At 38.3% G+C, this 26,489-nt stretch overlaps 1 protein-coding gene across 1 annotated transcript; it reads left to right on the top strand.

Moving 5' to 3' along the window:
- Positions 1 to 515: 515 nt before the first annotated feature.
- LOC117398272 (plakophilin-1-like) lies at positions 516 to 21,674 on the top strand. The gene is made up of 14 exons (XM_033997238.3): positions 516 to 1,001; positions 4,099 to 4,220; positions 9,874 to 10,199; positions 10,451 to 10,592; positions 11,114 to 11,321; positions 12,294 to 12,468; positions 13,940 to 14,057; positions 15,225 to 15,401; positions 15,934 to 16,104; positions 16,235 to 16,388; positions 16,481 to 16,667; positions 17,243 to 17,327; positions 19,982 to 20,088; positions 20,275 to 21,674. The coding sequence occupies exons 1-13, from the start codon at positions 785 to 787 to the stop codon at positions 20,054 to 20,056; spliced, it is 2,157 nt and encodes a 718-aa protein (XP_033853129.3). The 5' UTR covers positions 516 to 784; the 3' UTR covers positions 20,057 to 20,088; positions 20,275 to 21,674.
- Positions 21,675 to 26,489: the final 4,815 nt, after the last annotated feature.

Raw genomic sequence — 26,489 nt, 5'->3', positions numbered from 1 at the left:
TCACAATTGCATTTTAAATGCTTACCCCTGCTAAGCAAAAGTTAAGGTATTCTATTATCTGTAAGAGTTTGGTTATCTTTCATGAGGAAGTGTCCCTTGTGAAATATGTTGATTGCAAATGAACCCAGGTCTGTGTACAAGCCCAGCACAATCCAATAATCTCTGTCCTGGCTTTGGTGACAGGTATAATGCAAAAACGCTGTGCATTTGGAAAATTGGGAATGCAAAATAACTTTTGCATAATTTGCTTATGCTGTATGCATTTAAATATGTTGCAGCTAAAGCACAAGTATAATATATTATACTAAATAGTATTGCTGGCATTGTAAGCCTTGTGGCAAGGAATGCAGGATGCTGTGTATGGAATGTGATTTGAACCTCTTTTAAAGTATTTCAAAAACTCGTCTGTGCAAATTAGCAATCGGGGGGAAATGTATTTTCTGCACATTGCACTAAGCAGGTGTGCAAAAGTGCTCCGGTTGCTTAGCATGCGTCACATTCACACAAGGCAGCCCATCTGTCTAATACACAAATCTACTGCAGGCCTACCTTACCGCAGGAAACTCCCTCGGTAACTCCCAGGTAGGGGTGTGAACTAGGTGTGGTACAGGAGAGAAAGCTGGGCGGGCGACTGGATTGCTCAGTCTGTCAGTCGGGTAAGAAAGACGCTGACATTTTTTAGGACGTATAACTGGAAATTAAAAGTTGAACGTGGATAGAGTTGGCGCAAAGAGGTTGACAACTGCAACGGCTGGTAAAAGTGTGAACAGGACAAACAAAAAAAATGTCTTCCAGAAACTTGACACAGATGTCAACTTATTTTAAGACGGCGACGGTCCCCGAGAGTTTCCCCCGGGTGGATAGCACGTCCCTGGCGCTGCCTTCGGACAAGACCATGCTATCAGGAGGTGCCCTCGGACAGCAGCGCGTAGCTGAGCAGGTTTTTAGTACGTTAAAGAGAAACAAGACAATTCAGAGAACTGAAAGCAGCTCCACAAAAGGTATTTCATTTTAGTTGTGTTTAGCTATTGTTTTATTTATCAATTTTTTATGTATACTTAGTTTTTGTAAAACAAAAAAAACTAAACAAAAGAACTTTGTACTAGTTTTACTGTATATATTTATTTTATTATTTATTTCTTAGCCGACGCCCTTATCCAGGGCGACTTACAATTGTTACAAGATATATAAACGTTACTATCGTTTTACTAACTACACAGTTAATGTGCAATACCCGAGCTACATTATGTGCATTTATTGGGTACGAACGCCTCAAGGGAAGAATTTTACTTAAGAAAAAAAAGTCATATTTTTGAGTGAAATAAAAACAAACATATTTGCTTTATGTGAAAATTGATCTTATTCAATAAAACATTCAGTTCTTGAGTTAAATGAAATCAATGGGTTTGCATAGGTTTTATCATTTTGCGCATATATATATATATATATATATATATATATATATATATATATATATACCTTTAATATTGTTTTTTGTGCTTTAATATTTTAGCTACAAAAAATAGTTTTGAATACAGCCTTTGGAATATTGCAATTACTTTGTTTCATGCATAATATAAAGTTTCTAATGACCGTACTTTGATAGGGGCAATGAGGGACATTACAACATCTGTATAATGTATTGGTTTGGGGTGTTTGACAATTTAGGATTAATGCTACTGCTGAGTACTATTGAATAACATGCTTTATTATTTTGTAATGAACAATTTATATTAAGATTAAAGTGTTATTGTTTGTTTTTTTTTGCATGCTTAACTTCTATAGTTGAATAAAATAGTAAATGTACATGTTAAAAAATTACTGAACTTTGGATCCTAATTACAAAATGGTGTTCCATCTATATATATATATATATATATATATATATATATATATATAATCTCTCTCTCTCTCTCTCTCTCTCTCTCTCTCTCTCTCTATATATATATATATATATATATATATATAGAGAGAGAGAGAGAGAGAGATATATATATAGATATATATATATAATATATATATATAGATATATATATATATATATAATGAAATGAGCGCAATTCTTTAACAAATAATTGTACTATTTATTTTGTATTATTTTTATTATTGTTATTATGGTTGGTATAGGTGCTCAAACAAACAATGCTTATTTGGAAGCAAAATAATAATTACATTTTTGTCCAGAAAATAATTCATAAAATGCTTATCAAGAATCTATAAACAAATAGACATTAAAACCTGCAGACCCACGACAGTCATTGTATAACCTGCAAAATAAAACTTGTACGTAAGATTAAATTTAAGGTGAATCTTGGCTGATTCCTGGCCTCGGTGCGCAACACAAGACTAGGCCGAATAAGCATATGACTGTAGAAAGTAGACTGATGTAAAAAACTGAAGTTTGTCATTATCAGCATATGATTGTAGGTACACTCCATTCATTGATGGGCTCTTAATTCAAGTTGCAAATGATTTCATTTTAAATGAACCAGTGTGGTTGTTGTCTTTCTTTTATTGATTCAAAATGTAATTAATAATTTAAGACAGATTAATCATTGTCCACAATTCTCAAGGAAGGGGGATACACCCAGCAGACCAAACAAACCAAACAAATGAGCAAATATAATAAGCGCTCTCAAGTTATCAGTTTGTTGTTTTGTAAGGTTCCGATTCTGATTGTAAGATTTTTTTAGCATGGTAGTTCTCCTTTTTGAAATGTCTTGTAGATTAATAAGTTACTTAACATTTCTAATTCTTGAAAGGGTTCACTGAATCTTCAAAATACTTTCACCAGTACAGTACATTTCCAGTACACCGTGTGGCCATATATAATAATTCTTATTAAATGGTACATAAGGACCTTTTTATTATATTGTGTTACATGTCCCCATGTGTTGCTATAATTGTGTATGTGAGGTGTGTGTATTGTTTTAATTTTTAATTATTTTTTTTTTACATTTTGACCACTTTTTAACTTTTAAATTGCATTTCCTGCCTCAAGATGGCTTCACATGTACTTTAAAAGTGGTCACAATGTAAAAAATAAGTAAACAATACACACACCTTCCATAAACAGTTGTAGCAACACATGGGAACATGAAACACAATAAAATAAAAAGGTCCTTATGTACCCTTTAAAAGTAAGAAAATCTCTTAAAAAAACGGTTTTCTATTTTAATTATTTTAATCCTGGTGGTACAGACTATTGAATACATATTTCCGTGGCAAATGTGTCCGGCATTACGCAGCGTTCTGAATAATTAAATTGGTGTTCTGAATATTAAGAGCAGTATGTTTGCCAGTGTTTTGTAACATTAGCAGTTTGGTGCAACACTGTGACCTGTTCAACTTTTCATTTGTGTTACTGTTTGTGTGATTAAATGAAAAAGAAAAGTGTGAAATCAGGTTCCTTTTCGTCACAATTTTAACAAATAAAGCATTATATATTCCATTAATTATATTAAAATAAGAAAATATTTTTTATAAGGCAGAATCTTAAGAAATATGCACCAACACACATCCACAATGTTGTATTTATCCACAGTGTTGCATTGATACAGTGTTGCATTGATCCACAATAAATAAATAAATAAATATATATATATATATATATATATATATATATATATATATATATATTAGCTCAAAGAGCCAGCTGCCCAACGTTTCGATATGTTATACATATCTTTCTCAAGTGAGCCTATATATATATATATATATATATATATATATATATATATATATATATTTAAGAACACTTATATATATATTTAAGAACACATATATATATTTAAGAACACCTATATATATATTTAAGAACACCTTTAGAAAATGCCAAACTATCCCAGTCATGCTGTGAATGCCAGGTAGATACTCCTAATGATGCAGATGCCTAGCTCTGCCATCATTTAGATTAATTGAATTAGGTCTCAAAAGCCTAGAAAAGGAAATGAGGATCAATAGATCACTTTTGTGATTTCTGTGTTGTTTTTTGTATTCCACCGACAACTATAAAACACTCAACACAGGGTTAATTTAGAAATAACTTAGTCAATTCAATGACGGGCATTTTGACCAAAAATCTTCTTTTCGTTACAGAAAGCACAACACGGCAGAATGGATTCAATTTCAAGATGTCCCCCACAACGCCTACTGGAAGTGCTTTCTTTTCAAACAATGTCAACGGAAACCAATACAGCACTTACAGTTCGAAAAAACAGGTATTTCTTTTTTTAATTGACTCTGCAAAGCGAGCTCTGGTAAAAAGAAGCCACGTGCAGTCTTGAAAGTCCTGTCTCCAGTTATCTTCAGGTTCTTTGGTAACTCTTGTTGCTGGTGTCCACAGGAAATATATCTGAGGCATGCGCCATGTATTTCTTGTCTTTACTTACGTAAGTGACGCTTTAGAGTTTAGTATACATAGTTCAATTTCCTGTAATATTTCATTTTAGAAAAGATTCTTCTATAATGACCTGATCTTCAGCGTGTGACTCCTGCTGGTCCATTTTGTCGTGGAGAATATTTTTATAGCTGGCCATAGCTTCCACCATATATGTTAGAATCGCTAATCCAATTGTGATGAAATCTGCTTAAGAATTTGCTTTTTAGCACACTTTTTCTTTTGTGTGTTTTTACCTGTTAGATCTCACCAAGTAGTTCTTCAGTCTTAGTTGATGTTTCTAAAAGTATTTCCGTGACTTCAGAGCATCTACAGTACGGAGTTGTGTGCTTTCTGCCGACACATAATTGGCTGAAATGCTTCTATACTTTGGATGACCAATGGCTTTGAATCCATTACCTGAGAAACAGGAACCTGAACAGGGTCTCAACATGGCTTAGAATGGCTCACAGAGCTTATTTAAGCAGTGATAGCTGGTACAGTGAGCACAGCAAGGAACAAGTATGCCTGTCAACACTGTAGGGACAAGGCTGTTTTCAAAATCAGACCTATTAAAAGACAAGACCATGGTACTATGAATGGGTTGTCAACACCACCAGAATGATTCTAAGCCTTCAGTGGTGAGCTCAAAGACATTTTTAAAAATGTTTTCAGAGACTCCCTTATACAAGTTTACCACAGTATTTTTGCAGTTTTCCCTTGCATTTACCGTAGTTTACCCTGCTTTGCCATGTTTATTAATATGCTTTACTATCCCTCGCTATTCCTTACAATGCTTACCTATGCTTTACCATGCTTTCACTGTGCTGTGTTACTTTCCTTTGTTTTTACTATGGTAAACTTTTATAAGGGGCTGTTTTTTCTACAAGACCTCTGGCTATGAGCATTGAAACTAATGCATAGTTATGAGACAGAAAGCAGGTGTGTAAAACAGCAGTTAGGGAGAGTGAACAATAGCCACAAATGAAATTTATAATTAAAGTTCGGGAGGAGGGTCAGACACCAATCTCCGCATCACCAAATTGAATCATTCAATTTACACATTAGCTAATTTAAATTGTTAGCACTATAAATACCCTCTTCACTTATCTCTCAGTTGCGGTTTGATTTCATCGTAACCCACCACCTCCCCATCTTCACCTTTCTTAACAGTTTTTATGTTTTATCAAATGGGGGTCTCAGCCTCGTCCAGTCGGCCAGGCAGCGAACCCTCAAACCAAGTTAGGTTTGATGCAAAATGAATGTGTATATACAGCATACTTTTCTGTTAAATCGCATACTCCGCAATCTCTACAATAAATATTTGTACTAAAACATTTTGTGATTGGTGTTTGTCCCGAACTACTGAATTGCCATTTGTGTCGCAACTGCATTCCATTACATGGAGCAAATGTTTATCCATTGTGCCTTTCGGATTTCTTTAATATAAAGCAAAGGCATGTTTTAGGCTTCTTTAAAGCTGCATTGGTAACATTGGATACACTTTGCAATTATTTGATGTGAAAATACGGATTGCAGAACATAAAGCAGCTATTCAAAATCAGAATAAAGACTATGCTATGGCAAAACATTACATAAAAGCTGGACATGGATCTTCTCAGCACTCACTGAGATTTGTGGGTTGGAGAAGATCAACGTACCAGCTAGAGGGGGAATGAGGTTAACATTCTGTTATGAAGAGAAGCACATTGGATTCTTACTTTGAATACATTGGAACCTTCGGGTCTCAATGACGATATCAATTTATGTCCATTAATCTAACAACATGTTTTTAGTAGTTAATCAGATTGATTCATAGTTTTTGTAAGATGTGAAGTGCCTTTAATCATGATGTAATTCTAATCACCTGTTGAAAATAATGCTCTATTAGCTGACCATTGACTAAATTACTTGATTGGGTACTAATTGTTAAACTTGGTATAAGGTGTGGTCTCTGCTTTGAAGTCCTTAAAATGTTGGAAACATAGGTCTTTCACAATGTTCTGATGAAGACAAACTGTCGAAAAGCGTTAACATTGTAGCTTGCTGACTTTTGTAAAATGAAAATAAAAATATTTTTATCTACAAATTGAGTGCAGATCTGGATCAATCCAAGGGAGTTGCTGTTTCCCTCTTTCTGTGGTTTTCTACAGTTCGATATTTTTCTCTGTTTAATTCCCGGGACAAGGCACCCCAGTTTGGAAAGGAGCAGATAAATATATTTTTTAGCGCTGGTAAAAACTTTTATAGATAGATAGATAGATAGATAGATATTATAAGCAGTGACATATAGTATATAATTTTTAACATCTTATAAAAAAAATAACTAGAAGTGTTTCTTAGTGACTTCATTTTCAACTAGAAGCCTTTCTCAATTCAGACAGTCAGATCTCCTTGTATACTTTGGACTAAACTAAATGAAGTTTATATAAAAACATAAATATTTGTCTACTGTACGTTGAACTTATAGTTGGCTTGTCCCATTGTACTGTACAGACATAGTCTATTGTCAACTCGCTCACATGTTTGTCAAAATTACAGAGAGGACTATGACAAGAACTGTGGTGCTGACACTCTGTCAAGGTACATTTTCAAGGTAAATTAGATGGCACACAGCCATGTACACCTCATTATTGCTAATGCATTCTCTGGAGCAATGCACAGCTCTGGGTCCAGCACAAAGACTTTTCAGAGCCCGCACGGGAGGTGATGTAACCGCTTGTAATTATTGTATTCACTCTGTATTAGTAAACTAGCATTGCCTGGGCGCTGTCTGTCCGGTTTATAATTCCGAACTCCGGAGACACCCTCAATTCATTGTTCTTGACACTGCATCAGAAACGTATTCATGTGTCAGCGAGAAAGCACCCACTTTTAGAAATGTCTGCAGAGGCCAAAACTCTGTGGAGATTTCATAGACTGTTTGTTGGTCACTTGTAATATGCAGGGGGCTGTGAATCTGAATTTAATTGGAAGAGGGCAGGTGGCAACTGATGTTACACAAAGCCTCTGTAGGACATTCGTTGCTGTAGATTTCTACCCCCAACTTTCCAGACCAGAATAAGAAGGATGGTCATCTGTCGCTCTGTTACTATTTAAACTTTCGTTCCATCGAATCAGTGATGTCTTGCCTGGCAAGCCATGGTGGTCCTAAGTGATATTGATAGTGTTATGGCAGGTATTTTCTTTTAGATTATTTTTTTGTTCAAACCATCAGTATTTGGTTGCATTTTTATTTAGGAAATCCTACAGTGTTGGGAGCCTGAGAAATGTTATATGTTGCCAGCCCCAGTAAGCTGTAATTATGATTACCTTGATCTGTCAGTTGGCTGGAATCTCAAAACTGCAAACTTGGATTCAGTATTACATGCGATACAGGATATGTCTTCGGGGATCCTTTTGCAGACAAATAACCGTTCATGTGAGGAACAGACCATTTGCACAAGTGTGTGTTACATATGGAAGGTGTTATTCTTTCCCTGTATTATGACATGTAAAGAGCTATACATTATAAATGGTGACTCGTGTTTCAAGGGTCTTTTGGTGTTATAATTTGCTTAACATGAGAGCGGACACATCCTCTAGGCCTGTGCAGCTGGCGTCTGGTGAAGGGCAGGTACAGACAGTATGACTGCAGTGAGTCACAGCTCTGACTCACTGTATGAGAAAATGCCAGTTTTAATCTGGAACTATAAACAGTGCTGAGATTAATCATAACACAGGACTGAGCTCTTAAGAGGGCGTTGGTCCGATTGGTACCAATGTGAAAATAAATCAAGCGATACAGGACACAGGAACTCGACTTCAAACGAAAGCCTTTAATTACGTGGATCAGGTAGCAAGCTAATTCTCTCACACCCTTTCACCTCTGGAGGTTAAAGATCAGAACTAGAAACAGTTTGGCACCATCAGCCTGATCAACTACACTATGTGGTACGATCCACTGCACAGCTATTCCAAGACTGAATTCTAAACACTTTTACAGATGGGAGGAAGAGTTCTCATCGGGCCGGACTTTGTTCTGTAAACCCCTTGTGAATTAGTGCCAGCAGTCATGAGAATGGAGTCTACACACCCTCCATGTGTCTTCATTTCACAGAAAATCTAAATAATGAGGACTTTACTTGGGCTACGTGGCCTATAAAACAACAAACAATATTACAGCCTGTATGGCCATACAGTTGTTGTTCTGACAGATCTTTCTAAGCGACACCGTGTCATAGCCCCACACTCCTCCTATGGAGTCCCAAACTGCAGTCTCTCTGCTCCCCTTATAAATACAGAGCTGAATTATTGTTCTCTTATTGATGTTTCCCAATAGATGTGCTGAATTAATTTAAAAATTAAAAGAAAAAGAAACAATTTCAAATACACGTTATATTTTCACGAAAATTTTATTTTCCTGTGAAAGCCCACTTAATAGTTCCGGGCCTTCTTACCAGCTTCATACTCTTCTCGTTTAGCAATTTTATATGAAACTTAAAAATATACACCATAACTATTTGAGATGAAAGACTTAACTGTAAAAGCATTGTATTGTGTTGCAGTCCAAATCTGCATTGGTTCTCATTTATCTTACATACAAATCCTGACTTGCTTTTTGTTTGCATATCTCAACTTGTTTTCATAGAGAGATGAGAGATGAAGGGCGTTGGCCTGTGCTTAGTATGAAGGTGATCCCCTAGCTTCTTGTTTGTTAGAGGGCACAGCACAGCAGCACACGGGTTGGTGTGTTTTGAATATCAGACAGATTTCTTCTGTGCCTCAGCCTGCCCCTCCTTGACACACAAAATGTTTATTAATACCACGAGTTATCCCTGCAGAGCCTGAAACAAATCTTTGCCATCAGCCAATGGTTTCATTTAACCATGTAATTACATACCACCAGACAAAACACAGCCAACTTTTACTTAAAGAGTGAGTAGCGGGGTTCTGAAAAATATAACGTCACACCCCGCTACTTACTCTTTAAATTCTTCTTTCCTGACTTGCTTTGCTATACTTAACCACACTTTTATTAATTTCTGTCTTTATTTGTGTTCTTATTTTATAGGAATAAATTGTCAGAGTTTAGATCCACCACCGGATCTAAGCCAGACTATTATGGCCAAATTGTTTCGTAAGCAAACTGCACTGTCTAGAGTTGGACGATAATGAAAAATGTTCACTCATCAATTGACGGTTAAAAAGGAATATCATAATTACATTTATTTGAAATCATGTTTTAACTCCCATTAATTGGGAACTTGATCTCGGTAGCAGAGGTGCACATATTTAGAAGTCTGATCATCAGAAAGATGACAGCACGCTTATTACAGACAGTGCAGTTATTAATAATTCTTTTTTCAATAAAATAATTAATCAAGACTAAACTAATGATTTGTAATATCATGATAATCGATTACTGTTTGTACCCTGGTTTAGACAGAAGTCTGGACTGAGTCAAGCTGTCACTGGATATGGAGAATAAATATATTTCACTTTCTCGTTTCTAGTTTTATAACCAGCATAGCCTGCCGGCTGTGAAATACCGCAATAACAGCATGGTCTCCTCAAAGAGACAGTTCAGCTCCAACAGCCAGAGGGAGAGCCAGTTCTCACCCACCAGCCCAAGTAATGGCTTCCAGTCTTACAAGACCATGACTACCAGTCGAAGCGAGCCTGATATACCACAGATCATCAAGTCGTCCACACTGCCCAACTACCAGAGCAAACGCCACAGCACGTACAGGGTCAAGAATGGGTATATGACCATGCCCTACTCTGTAAATGGAAACCAAGTCCAAACTGCGGCCAACCAGTACAACTCCCAGCAGACAATGTGAGTGAGTGGGGCAATTTGCTGTGTGTTTGTCATTTGATACATTACATTTTATCTATTTATTGCATGTGGTTAACAACATTAGTTATCATAACAATATAGTGTAAGAGAACATTTAAATGACTGACAGATGAAGTAAAAAATGCTCAAAAAGAAATTACAGTAGTCTGTCTCAAATGAGGACAATGGAACGTAATATGTTAAACTCTATATTAATCCTGCAGCCACTTCTCCTCTCTTTCTCTCTGCAGGGTAGACGGTGGCATGGCAGCTTCGAGACTCACCCTTCGCGAGGCTGTGGATTGCCTAGAGCAAAGAGATGAGAACCTGCAGTACTGTGGAGCCTCTTTCATCCAGCACGCCAGCTTCCAGGAGGACAAGGCAAAGCAGGAGGTGAGTGCTCATTAAGTAGCAAAGTTGGGAATCCCCGGAGACCATCTGGATTCACGCAAAAAACACTACAGCTGATTTGTTACTCCAGTTACAGAACAAAGACAGGTGACCAGTGTTAACTGATCAACAATTCTGCGATTGACACCTGCTGCACATTCCTTTTCAATTAGGCAGGGACAGAAATTCAGTCTTCCTGCCCTGCCATATCTAGCACACAGTGTTTTACAAAAAGAAAATACACATTATTTTATTTTTAAACCACCAAACCATATTTATAATATAAACCACGTATTTCAGAATTATAAATCACATACCTGTATGAGAAATCAAGCAAGCAAAGTTGGGGTTTGTCAGAATACTCGTGCATTGTATCCTCTGTGCATTGTCATCTAAAGTACGTACAAAAAAACAACACCTAGAATAAATGAACAAATCAGGTTTGCGCTGTTTTTTGTGGGGGAGTCAAACATTCAGACACATGAGTTAGCCTATAACCCCCTGGCTCTCCGTTTACCCATTAGGTGTACTCTCTTGGTGGGATTCCCAAACTCGTGGCCCTGCTCAACAGCAGAAGCCCCCAGGTCCAGCAGGCAGCCTCCGGCGCGCTCCGCAACCTGGTCTTCAAATACCAGACCAACAAGATGGAAGTGAAGAGGAACAACGGCATCTATGAGGCTCTGAAGCTGATGAGGCAAACCGACTGCCCGGAGACACAGAAACAACTCACAGGTGTGCTGGTTAAACTGGTCATAGTACACTGGAGAAAGACCTAGCTAAAACATGTGTCTACTTGATAGTGGAATCACGTGATTGCGGTTCTGACCTACACTCCAGGAGGTGATTAGGTCCCGAGAAGCAGTGTGGAGTAGTGGTTAGGGCTCTGGGCTCTTGACCGGAGGGTTGTGGGTTCAATCCCCAGTGGGAGACACTGCTGTTGTACCCTTGAGCAAGGTACTTTACCTAGACTGCTCCAGTAAAAACCCAACTGTAAAAATGGGTAATTGTATGTAAAATAATGTGATATCTGTATAATGTGAAATAATGTATAATGTGATATCTTGTAACAATTGTTGGATAAGAGCGTCTGCTAAGAAATAAATAATAATAATAATAATAACCCAAACAGCATTATTAATGAGGAAGGAACTGCACTACAAATACAACCATTGTGCTGGCTCTCTAGCTCCAGTCTGAGCTCTCCACTCTCAGATCAATAAGAGCAAGAAATATAATATATGGGCAGCAGTGTGGAGTAGTGGTTAGGGCTCTGGACTCTTGACCGGAGGGTTGTGGGTTCAATCCCCAGTGGGGGACACTGCTGTTGTACCCTTGAGCAAGGTACTTTACCTCGATTGCTCCAAATGTATAATGTGATATCTTGTAACAATTGTAGTCGCCCTGGAAAAGGGCATCTGCTAAGAAATAAATAATAATAAGAAGAAGCAGCAACAGCAACTTTTAATCTATTGTGCTGTATTGTAAAAACAACCAATGTATACAGTATCGGCATTACAGTAAAATAAGCAAGCATAATGCTTTACAAGCACAATCGTATGAGGTAAACAAAATAGATTTTTTCACTGCTTCATGATGCTTGGGGGGGAGAAGTGCAACATCGGCGGGTGTCTTATACTTCGAACTGCAACAGTTGTTATTATCAGACCCCTCCAATTTATGATTGTGATTTGGCTGTTTCTCCAGGGCTGCTGTGGAACCTGTCCTCGGCTGATGAGCTCAAGCCAGAGCTGGTCAGAGACGCTCTCCCCATCCTCACTGAGAAAGTGGTGGTGCCCTTCGCAGGCTGGTCAGAGCAAGGCATCCAGCTCAACAACCGCCTGGACCCAGAGATCTTTTACAATGCCACAGGCTGCCTCAGGTGAGATCCAGCTTCCAACACCTTCTCCAGCTAAGGCAATGCTAGACATCAATAGTTTGTAAGTGGGTTGGAGAATTCATGCTCTCCAGGTCTTTGTTCTGACCATGTCCCTAATTAAGTCAAACCAGTTAAAACCTTGACCAGATTGTGAAACAGCCATGAATCGTTTAATTGTTCCAATAAATTTCTAATCGAACCACACTCCAGAACTGGTGTTTCCTTCCCATTGGATCTTGGAGAGTAAACTTGACCTTGTTTTTGTGGTGTAGTGCCACCTTAATTCGATGTACAGTATGTGCATTGAAATATCAAGGCAGGTTTTAAAATATTCAGTATTAAGGACATGGCTGGAAGGCAAAGCTGGACTGGAATAATTCCATTGGATAAGGCTTAGAAGGCGGCAATCGATACCTTCAAACACTCAATCATAAAGACAGATTAAGTGATTCTAAAAGAAGGCTCCATTATGTGGTTGTTTATTTTACCAAAGCAACCAGCGAGAGGCAGTTCCTTCTGAATCTCCCTGTGTAAACACAGAGTAGGCCAGCGGAAAGGTCTCCTGACACCAGTGTTGAGATTAAGATTGTGTTGAGATTGTGTGGTGCAACAAAGAAACCTACTGGACCCGAGAGACTGTCGTCTTGTTTTGGAAATGAGGATGGTTGGAATGTTTTTTCAAATGAAAAACAGAGAAAGTTGCAGCTGCTGTTATGGTATGTAGAACAGAGTATTCAAATTAATTAACTATCCACTCCGATAAAAAAAAACAGCAGCCAGTTAGAGACTGTTATATATCCGCTAACACACAGCTTCCCAAATCAGATGTTGCCACTGATTTTTTTAGTAATTCACCACATAGGTAGAGGATAGAAATGGTCACATTTTGTACCCATTATCAAAACACCTATTCCTTGAAATAGCAGTTACACAGATTACACATCTTACTCTAGTTTCTGTTTTTAATTGGAAACCACTTGGAGTCCCATTTATGTGAAGCTACATGTGATCTTTATGCACTGTGTTTACTCAGCTACCTGATAAGCTGCAGTCTTTACCAAGTCTCGTTTGTACAGAATTGCAAAGCTAATCAATGAATAGACAGGTGTCCTTATGTGTCATGGCAAAGTGTGCTCAACAGAGTGACACTAGCCAAAATATTTACAGCTCTCCCGAAATTACTTTCTTTCAATACCCTCCAACAAGTAATGGGACGCAGGATGTCCTAATTAATACTTTATGGAAGGTAACGTATGAACACCCACTTCGTGACCACTCAATATAACTAATGGATCATCATGACCTACATGTTTCTGGAACTGACACTGCTGTGAGTATGTGTGTTGTACAGTAGACCCCCAGAATTACGAACACACGGAGGATGCCTGTAGTGTAGTGGTATACCTGAGCAGTGGGTGTCTCTGTCTGTTTCACTGATGGCCTTGTGTGCCTCCTCGTTCCTCTCCCCCCACAGAAACCTGAGCTCGGCAAACCAGAGTGACCGTGACGCCATGCGCAACTGCCGGGGTCTGATTGACTCTCTGGTCAGCTACGTCCAGACCTGTGTGAGTGCTGACCGTCCCGATGACAAGGTAGGCCATGTGCTGACTCTTTAAGATTCAACATCCTTTTAACATGATCACCCAGGCTTAAAATAATCAGTGTTACAACAGTCAGGATACATTTTACTTCCTTGGGGTCTATTTATTACATTTGTATATTTTTTAGCCACCCAATTTTATCTGAAAGAACATATTTAGCTGTAGGGATGGATTCCAGCTTCTCTGCTGCTGAAACTTGCCTGACACTGCAGTTATTAAATCCTGGTATGCAGAATGATATTAATACTGTAATTGTCATCATCATTTATTTCTTCTTTGTCTGAAAGACACTATTCATTGATCAATATTTAAAACTGCATTTTACTTGCAAAGCAATGCATAAGGTGACACTGACATTGCTTTTGTTTTCTTCTTTGAAATAATCTGCTTAAATTGTAGAGACTTACCATAATGTAACTAAAAGGGTTTGTAAAAATAACAGGTGTCATGTGGCTCCAAGGGGCTGACTGCAAAGTGGAAACAAGCATAATAGTTTGAGTGGTCTTGGTGAAACAGTGTTTTTCTTCGATGGCTTGTTTTGATAGACAGGGAGTTAAATGATAAGTGATATTCTATGAGCTTTGCAAAATTATTTTCTATTATTAATAGGGAAATGGGGTAGAATAACTACACGTCATGCTTATAGCTTGTTATGTTTCTGTCAGTATTTGCATTTATCACAAATTATTGTTCCTCTAGTCTTTCAAAAAATGTCTGTAGAAATCATTTTCTCTGTTTTAAGCAGTTAACACTTTCCTATATACCAGCTCAGTATATTATAAAGACCCAACTCACCAGTCCGTCTGTCTGTTTCTCAGTACCTCTCTATCTATCAATTTCTAAAAACGGACTTTTAAACTGTATTTTAATAATATAAACCAACACACATCCTATGGCTGGTTTTACAGTGCCCGAATTATCACTAAAGGCAGTCAAAAATGGCTAAATGTCTGTGAAACAAGACAAATTCACTTGTAAAGTTTGCACGGACATTTGCTTTCATAATAGACTAAATGTTAGGGAGACCAATAATCTGTTCATATTTACCAAACCATGTTGGTTTCCCTGCATCCCTTCCAGTCCTGCACTGTCACGGCAGATAATCAGAATCTCCCACTCCTTTCAGTCTTTGACACTGCCTCTTTTTCCCCCTGTCAGTCAGTGGAGAACTGCGTTTGCATTCTACACAACCTGTCGTACCAGCTGGAGAAGGAGGCCCCTGCCCAGTTCAGCCATATCAGCGCCCTGGCCAGCTCCCCGACCCGGGACCTCGCCACCAACGACTCCTCGTCCATGGGCTGCTTCAGCCCACGTAGCAGCCAGATCCCCCAGGAGGTGAGCAGGAGGCTGGCGTGTTAATTATGATGAGAAAAAAAACATTAAAACGCTTGGCCTGGAATGTGAACCGCCTCGTTGTCCTGAATCTACCCAGCTCTTTAACTGTTAAATCAGTGGGTTCTGTAGCTGTAGTGGAAGGGAAGTGGTTGGGTTAGTTACACTGGGCAAAGTGGTGTGTTGGAGAGTCACACACAGTGCTATGTTTCAAAATGTGTGGTTCAGTATTCTTTATCTAATCTATTCATGGATTAGGATAGGACCAACTGCCATTATTTGTGCCATTTCATACAGCAAAATATGGGACTGTGTTATATCTTTAATAAACAAGGCCAATACACAGATACAGATAATGTTAAATGATTATTAACAGCATGTATGAATAGTTTGAGAAAGCAAACAATATATATATAACCGTGAGTAACAGGATTTCGGTGATAAAATATATCTGTAGAAATCATGACAATGAGTAATATGCAGACAATGATAAATCTGATTTGTTGGTAACTATTTTTTAATTTTTTATTTCCAGAACTCCATTGCTCTCCCTGTCCCGGAGGACAGCAACCCCAGAGGGATGGGCTGGCTGTTCAACTCCAAGACCATGCAGACGTACCTGTCACTGATGGGAAAGAGCAAGAAGGATGCTACACTGGAGGCCTGTACCGGGGCGCTGCAGAACATCACTGCCAACAACGGAATAGTAAGAGATGGGACCCAGGGAACTGGGAGGAAATAAACTTCAATATCCTGTATGGGTTAAATATTTTAAAACCAATTAAGGTTGGGAGCCTTCTTTTTCTTGTTACTGAAGTATCTCCCTCTGGCTGCAGGTGTCCAACGTGATGAGCCAGGCCATCGTGCAGAAGCTCAACGGGCTACCAGAGGTATCACGGCTCCTCAAGTCCAGTAACCCAGGCGTCCAGAAGACTGCCACGTCGCTGCTGGGGAACCTGTCCCGAAACCCCAGCCTGCAGAGCGTCATGAGTGAGTGAACCCCCCAAAAAAAGCTGTTCTCAGTCCAGCAGGCAAACCCATGGACAAAGTCATGACCCCTTTCACGATTGTCCCCCTGCCAGGTCGTCAGATTCTCCCTGACATCACGCAGGTCCTTACCAGCGGAGCACACAACGCGGCCGGCTCGGACGACATGATGGCCACAGCCTGCCACACCATCCGCAACCTTGTGGTCTCCAACCCGGAGTCAGCCAAGGGAGTAATGGGCAACAATGTGTTGTCCACGCTCCGCGACCTCAGCAGAAACGGGTATGGCATGTCTTCATATTTGACTGATTTAATAACAATGCAATTACACAGGAATGGGATGACTGAACAGAGGATATTCTCTTTTCTTTTTTTATATGAATGACAACAGTGGAATGCATCATTATTAAATGTTTACTTCGTAGAGATTCAATTATCAAGTGTTACTATGTACTGTAACTGCACTGTTCTGTAAATTTGAACATGCGCCTTAGATTGTGATTTTCCTTTCTGAAGAGCTTAATTTAGATAATTAATATTGTGCCTTAACGGGGGTAGAAATCTGCAGTGAGGCCTGTTTCTAGAGTTATCAACACTCTTTCCTGTGCCACAATAACTAAAACTGAATTGCAACCAGGAGACCCAGACTTTATGTACACTGCTCAGAGTTTGCATTTCAGTTTTAAAGGCCCCGGGAGATCTGATTGCATTTGCAATGCAAAGAATGCCTGCGTAAGTCTATTTACGCAAAGCTGGGTGCTGCATTACAAAACTGATTACAGGTTTGGGGGCTACACAAGTGTCAGGTTTGCTGTTATCAAAGCAAAATTGTAAGAGGGCATCTCGTTTCCTTTCAGATATTCCCCGAAATCCAGCAAAGCCGCTGCCATCCTGCTGTATGACCTCTGGGGACAGAAGGAGCTTCAGAGCTTCTTTAAAAAGGTAGGAGCCATCATGACACAGCATGAGTCATTCACTAATAAGGAAATGTTTTTAGTGAACGTCCCTTATACAGTAGGCCTTTGTTGCTAAACACACATATGCATTTAATATGAAAATGTATCTCACTGTGTTTGCCTGTTAAGTTTGTACTTAAAACTAGAAGGGTGGTTCCCTAGCAAAAATAATGCAGATAAAAGACATTCTCTTTGTAATGTAGTATCATTGAGTAGGCACTTGCCATTCTGATTTAGGTGATTGTTATTATATCACAGATCTGTAAAGTGGTTAACATGAGAGGTTCACCCCAATATTGTTTTTTATTGTATTTCTTACAATATATTTATAGGAAATCTTTAAAAGATTTGAAACATTTCTCCAGGAATAAAAGAAGTACTGTACATGTATGTCTTAATACAATCAAATATGAAAGCAAATAAGTCTGCAATAAATGACAATCCTCAATACACTGATACCTTTGGATCTAAACACATCAGCAGTGCAGCATTAGAGAAACGCTGCACGTGCAAAATAGCTCTGGAAGCACCAGTAACACGTTCAGAAGGGGGCTGGGGCTGTGTACAGGTGTACAGGTGTGTTGTGTCTGCCAGACAGTTTGATTTGGTACATTACAAACCAGGAATCTTACATGACTGGTTCGTATCTGAGCTGCTTGCTTGAAATCTCGGGCACAAGAATGCATCTGCTCTGTGTTTCCACAGACAGGTCTGTTTACATTGCCATTGTTAATATGGAAGGCAGATTTCTGTGGCCTTTTCTTTTTTAAATATGATGCAGAACCACCTTAAGCTCTGGGAGCTCCTACACGTGATACAGAATCTTTGCCCCTTTCCTCACCTCGTAAGAAACTGATCTGCAGCAGTGCATTGCATCCCAGCCATTATAATACTACGGTAAAGAATACATCTGCATGGTCAGCTTTGGCATCAGTTCAGATGTACTGCCTTGGCCTGCTGGTTTAGGGGGCACTTGTGTTGATTGGAAACGCTACGGTTACTGCAGACCTTTAACCTTTACCACAGAGCTGCACCTTTTTATTTATTATTATTATTATTATTATTATTATTATTATTATTATTTTTATTATTATTTTTATTTATTTATTTATTTATTTATTGGCAGACGCCCTTATCCAGGGCGCCCTTATCCACTACAGTAAATTCTGGACAGCCAAACCCATGGAAATACTGTCATTGGAATGGTTGAATAGTCTGAAGTTAGTAGTAATATTTAGTTTAACATCACCTCCAATGACAGGGTCCCCTAATTGCAATTGCTACTATAAGCACCACTATTATCCATTACAATGAATCCCTGTTAGAAATGATCTTGCTGGATGGATTTCGTAAAGGATTGATTTCACACCATGCTGGATATTGAGTGGTTTCAGGCCAGGAGGGGAGAGAGATTCTCCCTGGCTGAGCCCTCAACACCATGTCATATAGTCACCGGAGGTCTACCAGCCTTGACATGAGTATCCAGGGTGATATGTCTAGAGGCAATCCTTTGCTCTCCTATTACATAATGCACGTTTCCCCAGCACGGGCCACCTTAAATAGCTTCCCATCTGCTTAAAGACTGACACACCTGCGTGCAACCTTACAAAGCACACTTTAAACATTGCCTAAGGTCAAGCACCCACCTCTCTTTGTGTTTAAACTGTGTAGCAAACACCCTTTTTTAAAAACGTCCTCAAACACAGTTCATTTTTGATAGCGCCAATGCCTGAAGCCTCGCCTGCGTCTGGGATAAATGCTCAAAAGATTGTTGAAATGACATGCAATTAGTATTATAAAGCAAAACTAAAATGCTGTCCAACCCATTTGTATCAATTTTCCTCAACAGCCGAGGTACACAAATTCACATGGGGTGGAAGGGGTAGGATTAAATTGTATTTCAGGTCAACCCTAAAATGGCAACTCGCTAGTCTGTGGACAGCTGCTTGCTTTCAACTCTTTCAGCCCTTCCTGCTTTGTAACGTTTGTTAATGCCAGATTCCTACAGGCACCAAGGCATCTTATTTTGACATCGAGAAACAAGCAGCTGTTAAAATGTTTACTCATTTTTCAAAGAATTAGTGACCGTAATGTTTGTCTTAATAAAGAAAGATATGTTTTTTTTAAATGCGCACCAAAAAAAAATGTCCATCTCTTGTTTAAACCAAGAAGTTATCATTTATAAAATGAGGGGGGGGGGCTATTGTGTCCCCCGTGGTTTGTTCAACTCTTTACAATAATTGTAATTGTAAGACACAGAAGCTTTAATGCAACAATGTTTAGTTTTGTAACTGTTATCAAGCAAACCCAATGCAGTTCAGCGCTTTACGATTAAACGTCACACGCAACCTTAAAGAGAATCAATCTTCCACCTCTATCAATGCTTAAGACTCCGTGGGCTCTCAGAGTCTACATATCCATTGGAAGATTAACTTCACCTCTAGGGCTTCCTTGTGTTGCAACACATTACCTTATAAAACAAACAACCCCACCCCAGACCTTCTCTCGTTTCACCAGCGTGGGATCTGAATTCAGGACTGTGTTAATAATTGGGAGTCACTTGTTCTACAAAATACATTTAGTACTAAATTGTGCATCTCCACATCGCTTCTAAAATTCTCTATTTTTTGTGTTTTGCAGCAAGGGGTGAACAAAAATATCTTTGTGAATGACATCACCAATTCAGCTTATAAAACCCTGCAGGGGGTGATGTGAGGAGGCTATGTGTGGGGAAACTGGACAAACAGGTAATAACTATGATTTAGTCATATTCATCAAAAGCAAACATATTAATTTCCAATTTATATATATTTTTTATAACCTCAAACATAACCAGTGCTGTTGAAGATAGATAGATAGATATATATATTGCCCAGTCTTTTGTCTGTCAACCAAGTCTAACAAATTAAATCTGCATTTTGTTTTGTTTTTAGATTAAGTCTTCCTAGGAAACATGGTTTGAATCTTACAACAGAAGACATCCATGTTTTAATGATACCAATGAATGTATTGCAATAACTTTTAAAACGGTGTTCTGGTATGTACATGTTTGTTTGCTTCATGTTTAAAAAAAAATAATAATAATTACAAAACAAATATGTATGTTCGGGGTTGGGGTGATTGTATTGTCAATCAAATGTATTGTTCCTTTTTTTTTTACATTAGATTAAATGCTAAATATGTCTTTTTGTACTACATGATATACATTCTGCAACTGAAGTATTGTTAGAGTTAAGAAAAAAGGTGGGTGGCTAGGTGGTGCAATAGGTTAAATTTACTAACCTGGGTTAAGTGAGTTTGTTGGTCTCAACTTCGCCCTTAATGGGAAGTTCAAACCACAAAACCACCATGCAATTTGGCACAGTTGAGACCAAAGGCACTTGCAGTCTCTGTGCGAATGGAGACTGAACTGCCCCCTCATCTACTAAGAGAGTTGTCCAGGGCAGACATGGGGCAATGTGGGGAGGCTCAGATAGTCACTGCTTGTGCTATCCCTGCTCCATGGAGAAACAAGACAGTGTTCTCGCTGTCCGGTTCAACCGCACCACAGTTCATGACAAAGATTATTACAAATTAGCATATTATTCTTTTTATGGTATTTGTACTAATTTCTGTGTTCTGTTTTTCCCATCCTTTATAACTGACTGATAATTGGCAGATTGTATTTCTAGCTTTCTGTTTTAAAATGTCTAGTTTTTTTCTTGATAAGTTTTTTTTTTTCTTAATTAAACAGGATTGTTTTAATTTGTAATATTGTTATTTGGGGGGTTACATACAGGGTTTTATTGTCCCTATAGAACAAGCTAATTGTCCTGTGTATTACCTTGAATTAAACAGCATGATGATAATGTGATCATTCATATAACTTGGTCATTAACTGTGGTCAAAAAATGTTTCATGAACACTGACACTATCACAATTGCCACTGTACTGGTTAGGCAAATATTAGCAAGGACATATTAGTACTGGTAACTACACAAAATTAATGTACCTGTATTCTGAAGTGTATAATTGTAAAAGCTAAGTAATAACAGTTTTAAAACGTTCGGTGTTCTTGGGTGGCTAAACTACTCTTGCAATGGGCTAGTTCAAAAACAGGGGTCTCTTATACTCAGCTAACAAAATCCAAACATTGGTTTATACAAGGCAAAAGCTTTTATGGTGTTAAAGGATGTTCATTCATATGTAGCTGTTTGAAATGAAAATGCATTGTTTGTGTCATTTATAAGTAACAGATATACATGTTGATGTCTTCATTACGCTGATGTGGTTATGTAAAAAAACAATTTGTCAAAAAATGTTTAAGAAAAAAGTCAATAAAAAAATAAACACACTTTTTCTGCTGCTTCTTTTCTTCGGCTCTGCCACAATGCTGAATGTTTTCCAACGGAAAACCACAGTCACATTGCAGCTATGAATTGCTCACAGCCAAACCACAAAGCAGTCTTGGGCACAAATCAGTAAAGTCACATTCTGAACTCTTCTCAACCACAATTACACCTCATTTTAAAACTAAGTGAATAGGTCACAATTTATTTGAACATATTGTGGGGCGGTAATACATTTTTGCGACATAAAAACAATACTTTTTTACTTTCTTCTTTCAATTGACATGTCATTGTTAATGTAGAGGTAACACAATATGCGTTCTGTGTCTAGTTTTGCACAGAGGTTATATTGAATATACTGGAATATAGTGACCATTTAAGATGTTGCATTCCCTGTAACTGTCCAGCCTGCCCCAATGCTGATTGGTTCATTCATACAAACTGCCCTCACCTGTGAACCCTCATTGTTTACGCTTTTACCAAGACAATGAAACACTGTTTAGGGTTTGGAATGTTCTGCAGTGCTTAGCAACTGCCATGGAAACTGAACATTTTTGAGAAACAAAGTTCGACCAAGGCCTTCAGGGCAGGGTGGGGAGGAGTCTTTTTAGTCTTGAATATTTGTATTTATTATTATTATTATTATTATTATTATTATTATTATTATTATTATTATTATTATTATTATTGGTATTATTATTATTATTATTATTAGTGGTATTATTATTATTATTATTATTATTATTATTAGTGGTATTATTATTATTATTATTATTATTATTATTATTATTATTTAGCAGGCGCCTTTATCCAAGGTGACTATTAGGTAGTAGTGGGTAATATTATTTAACCAGACAAGAAGCCTTACCAATACCTGGATTGTTTTTGTAGTTTTTTGGTTCCCAGGTGGCAATGGCTTTCCTGAGTATTTAACTAACTAAAAAGCACCACAAAAAAATAAAGAAAACAAAAATGAATTTAATATAAATGAATTTGTGTCTGTTTTTTTTATCAACTTCCATTCATCTTTATGAACCAAAATTAGCTCATTCTATAGGGTGATGTAAAACCTTTGGCCATAGCTGTAGGGTGGTGTGGCAATGTGCCCTGCCCCTGTGTGCATTTCTGTATTGTACTGTATGTTGCGTGTGGTGTGTTAATGTTGGTGTATAGAGATGGCTGCACGGGATATAAATGGGTGTGTGTAGCACGAGTTATTTAAAATGTATAATTGTATTTAGGCACAGGATTGCACATCACTTCACGTGCATTTAAAGTATTTAATATGTGAGCACGAGGTTGCTCATAATTAATTCACGTGCTGGGATTCAAGTGAATAATTAATTAGTAATTGAATCCCAGCACAACAGTATATATAGATGCACGTTTTACTCACTCAGGGTTGTGTGTTCGGTGAGTGGAGAACAGGAGAGAGACGAGGAGAACTAAAGTGAAAGAAAAGTAAATAACAATTGCTATCGCGTGCTGGTAGGACCAGCACGATACTTGTTTGTTTATATATAGACTCACCGTGTTAGTTTGTGTGTCTGTCCGTGCACCGTTTGTTAAGTGTTAGTCCGTTTTGTTTGTCTATTTATTTTGGCTTAAAGTGCCAAAATCATTTCACCTCAGTTCTCTGTGTATTCATTTCCTGGTTCTGACGTCACCACTCAGCTAGCTGTGTGACAGGTGCTGGTTTTATATTGGCATCCCATTTCTTTCCCCCGGCGCTCTCAGCTATATATATATAAACTTCTGCTTTCTGCTTTATCAGAACTCTCTGGGCAGAGCTGCTCCATCCGGTGGTGTAAAATCTCTTTATTGCCTGCGCTGCTCGTAAAACTGTTGTAAAAGTTCAAACGCAACCCAGTAACGAAATAGTCCTGATATTTCTGCTTTATAGGATAACAAAATAAAGAAGACCCAACATGTGTGAATTGTGGGTTGTATCTGTATTCTATAGAACAGCTGAATTTAGATGAGGTAACAGCAGCCTGGCAGATTCCTGATCAGACTCCACACCAGATAAAGTATCACGGGTAGCTGAGGACTCATACAGTGCACTTTAACATGGATCGCAGGGCTCAGACTGGGCTGTTTTCCCTTTAAATTTCATTGGATGTGAGGGAGACTCAAAAGCAGCTTAGTTTACAAAGCACTATTGTAAACTGTGTCCCTCACTAAGGAAAGATGTTTGTTTTCAGCTATAACTTACTGACAAGGAAGCTGCAGTCTGTGTAGATCTGTGACCTGTATGTAACAGGGTGCAGGCTGGATTGAACAACCTCACACACTGTAAGCAAGGGTCTTAACCACAAAGACTCGTCTGCATTTGTTGATTTGTTGTTTTAGATCTTTTAACATCCTCCTATCTCACCGACGGGACAGAATCCGTGACGGCTGCCTGTTACACTTCTTACATAGACATAACAATAATATGACTCAAGGTTCACCAGACAGTTTGGGCCAGTTCAATACAGTCAGATCTGTATCTGTCTCTTCTCTTTAAGACTCAGGACTACGAGAATGAGAACCCACTGCAATGTGTTAAAACAAGAACTCAACCTCAAGCCAAAAGGTCACCTGATTTGAACATTAGAATGGCATGGCCTTGAGGATATTGTTTTCGGTTTTCACAAATTGTGGCCCGTCCCACCATGCATGTGATATCCCCAAACTAATTTCACTCGTCGCCTAAACTAAGCTGCTTTTGAGTCTCCCTCACATCCAATGAGATTTAAAGGGAAAACAGCCCAGTCTGAGCCCTGCGATCCATGTTAAAGTGCACTGTATGAGTCCTCAGCTACCCGGGATACTTTATCTGGTGTGGAGTCTGATCAGGAATCTGCCAGGCTGCTGTTACCTCATCTAAATTCAGCTGTTTTATAGAATACAGATACAACCCACAATTCACACATGTTGGGTCTTCTTTATTTTGTTATCCTATAAAGCAGAAATATCAGGACTATTTCGTTACTGGGTTGCGTTTGAACTTTTACAACAGTTTTACGAGCAGCGCAGGCAATAAAGAGATTTTACACCACCGGATGGAGCAGCTCCGCCCCCAGAGAGTTCTGATAAAGCAGAAAGCAGAAGTTTATATAAGGAGCTGGGAGCGCCGGGGGAAAGAAATGGGATGCCAATATAAAACCAGCACCAAACTCAAAGCAGAAAAACACCAGCAGAATCAGTAGCAGCAGCACCATGTGTTTGTATGTTATAATATGATTCAATTTTACCAATGAAGGTGCTTCAGATTACGTTGTCTTTTTCTTCTGTCCCCTTGTTATGAATTTAATGTCCAGCACCATAGTTACAACAGTGAACATCTATGTGGATCAAGGTTCCTTTTGAATTGCACCAATCTAAACGGCTATTAGTAAAATAAGACAATTTGGCTGATCCGTTTACCAGACCTACCCAGTTTTAGTTAAAAAAACATTTTAAGATAACAATTCATCAAATACCAGAACAGTGTTTTTCATACCTACATAAGTACAGTGTATTATGGGATGTGCCCTTAAGCATTTAAACAGTTTGTTTTTCATTAAAGAAATTCCTTCAGATCAGGTGCCAATAATCAATCGCATTTGACTCACATGCGGATATGGTTCATTTCTCACGCAACACATGCCAATAGCTATGCTGCTTTTAAAAATGGATTTTAAAATTGCACCACCCTGCAGTGTTTACAGTAGAAATACACAGCCCAGTTTCCACAGCGATCGTTCAAGTTTCAGCAAAGGAACGCTCATGTTTACATGACAAATCAGTTATGTTATTAGCTATTGATAGATTGATTGTGTAGTGATGGTATATACAGCATTACAATGAAATGACCAATGAATACACAGGGAGTGTGTTATCGTATTAGGACCACAGTGTATTCTTTCTTCGAAGCTCACTGTGCATCTGCTGTAGGCAGAGTATACTGAGTCTGTTTCGAAAGTGGTCAGACCAGTGTGCAAACTGAAATTCAAGTAAAGACACATCTCACTCCACCCTGTGCTTAAAGCTGAAAATGTGTTTCCAATTCAAACACAAATATGTTTGTTCCAATCAAAAACTCTTTGACGTGAAGCACGAAATGGTTTGGGTTTTACAAATGCCTGCTCTGGTAGATTTAGTTTAAAGGGGTTATGGATACAATAAAATATGGTATATGGTGTTTTAGTTTTCCTTTTCATAATTACTATATTGTGAACAAAGTTTCTATGGAGGAAAAGAGATATGTCACTTTTTGTTACCAATATAAGGGCACTTGACTGATGTAGCCTGCATTACATAAAAAGGCAAGGGTAGAAGAAGAAGAAGAAGAAGAAGAAGAAGAAGAAGAAGAAGAAGAAGAACATAGATCTGAAGCTATTTGCTGGGCTGAGAAGGTTGTAAGCAGCTCATTGCACCTTTGGTATTGATCTGCTAATATATACGAATGGGATTGTAGTCCTTGATAATGCTCCACTCAGTTGGTTAAGCAATTTAAAGTACATGGCATTCATAAATATGTAATAACATGGTACTAACTGGGTGAGGTTTTATGCTCTTACATGTTAGCTACTGGATTCAGTGCCATATGTAATTACATAAAGGTCTGTACCATGGTAATTACATGGATATTCGTGCAGCAACAGAATACATGAAATAACATTAGTCATGGGTATATTGATCTAGTTGTTGTGTAACAACAATGTAAAAATAAATTTCACTGACATAGAGCATAGCTGCAAATCCACAAATAGGCAGGGACAACGCTTGCAAATAACCAGAGCGTGTTAATGTAACTTTCCTATTGGAGGGTGCCATTTCATTTGAGTGGGATC

Source organism: Acipenser ruthenus, chromosome 30 (genome assembly GCF_902713425.1).
Source record: "Acipenser ruthenus chromosome 30, fAciRut3.2 maternal haplotype, whole genome shotgun sequence".
NCBI classification, from domain to species: domain Eukaryota; kingdom Metazoa; phylum Chordata; class Actinopteri; order Acipenseriformes; family Acipenseridae; genus Acipenser; species Acipenser ruthenus.
This window is presented reverse-complemented; position numbering and strand designations above follow the sequence as displayed.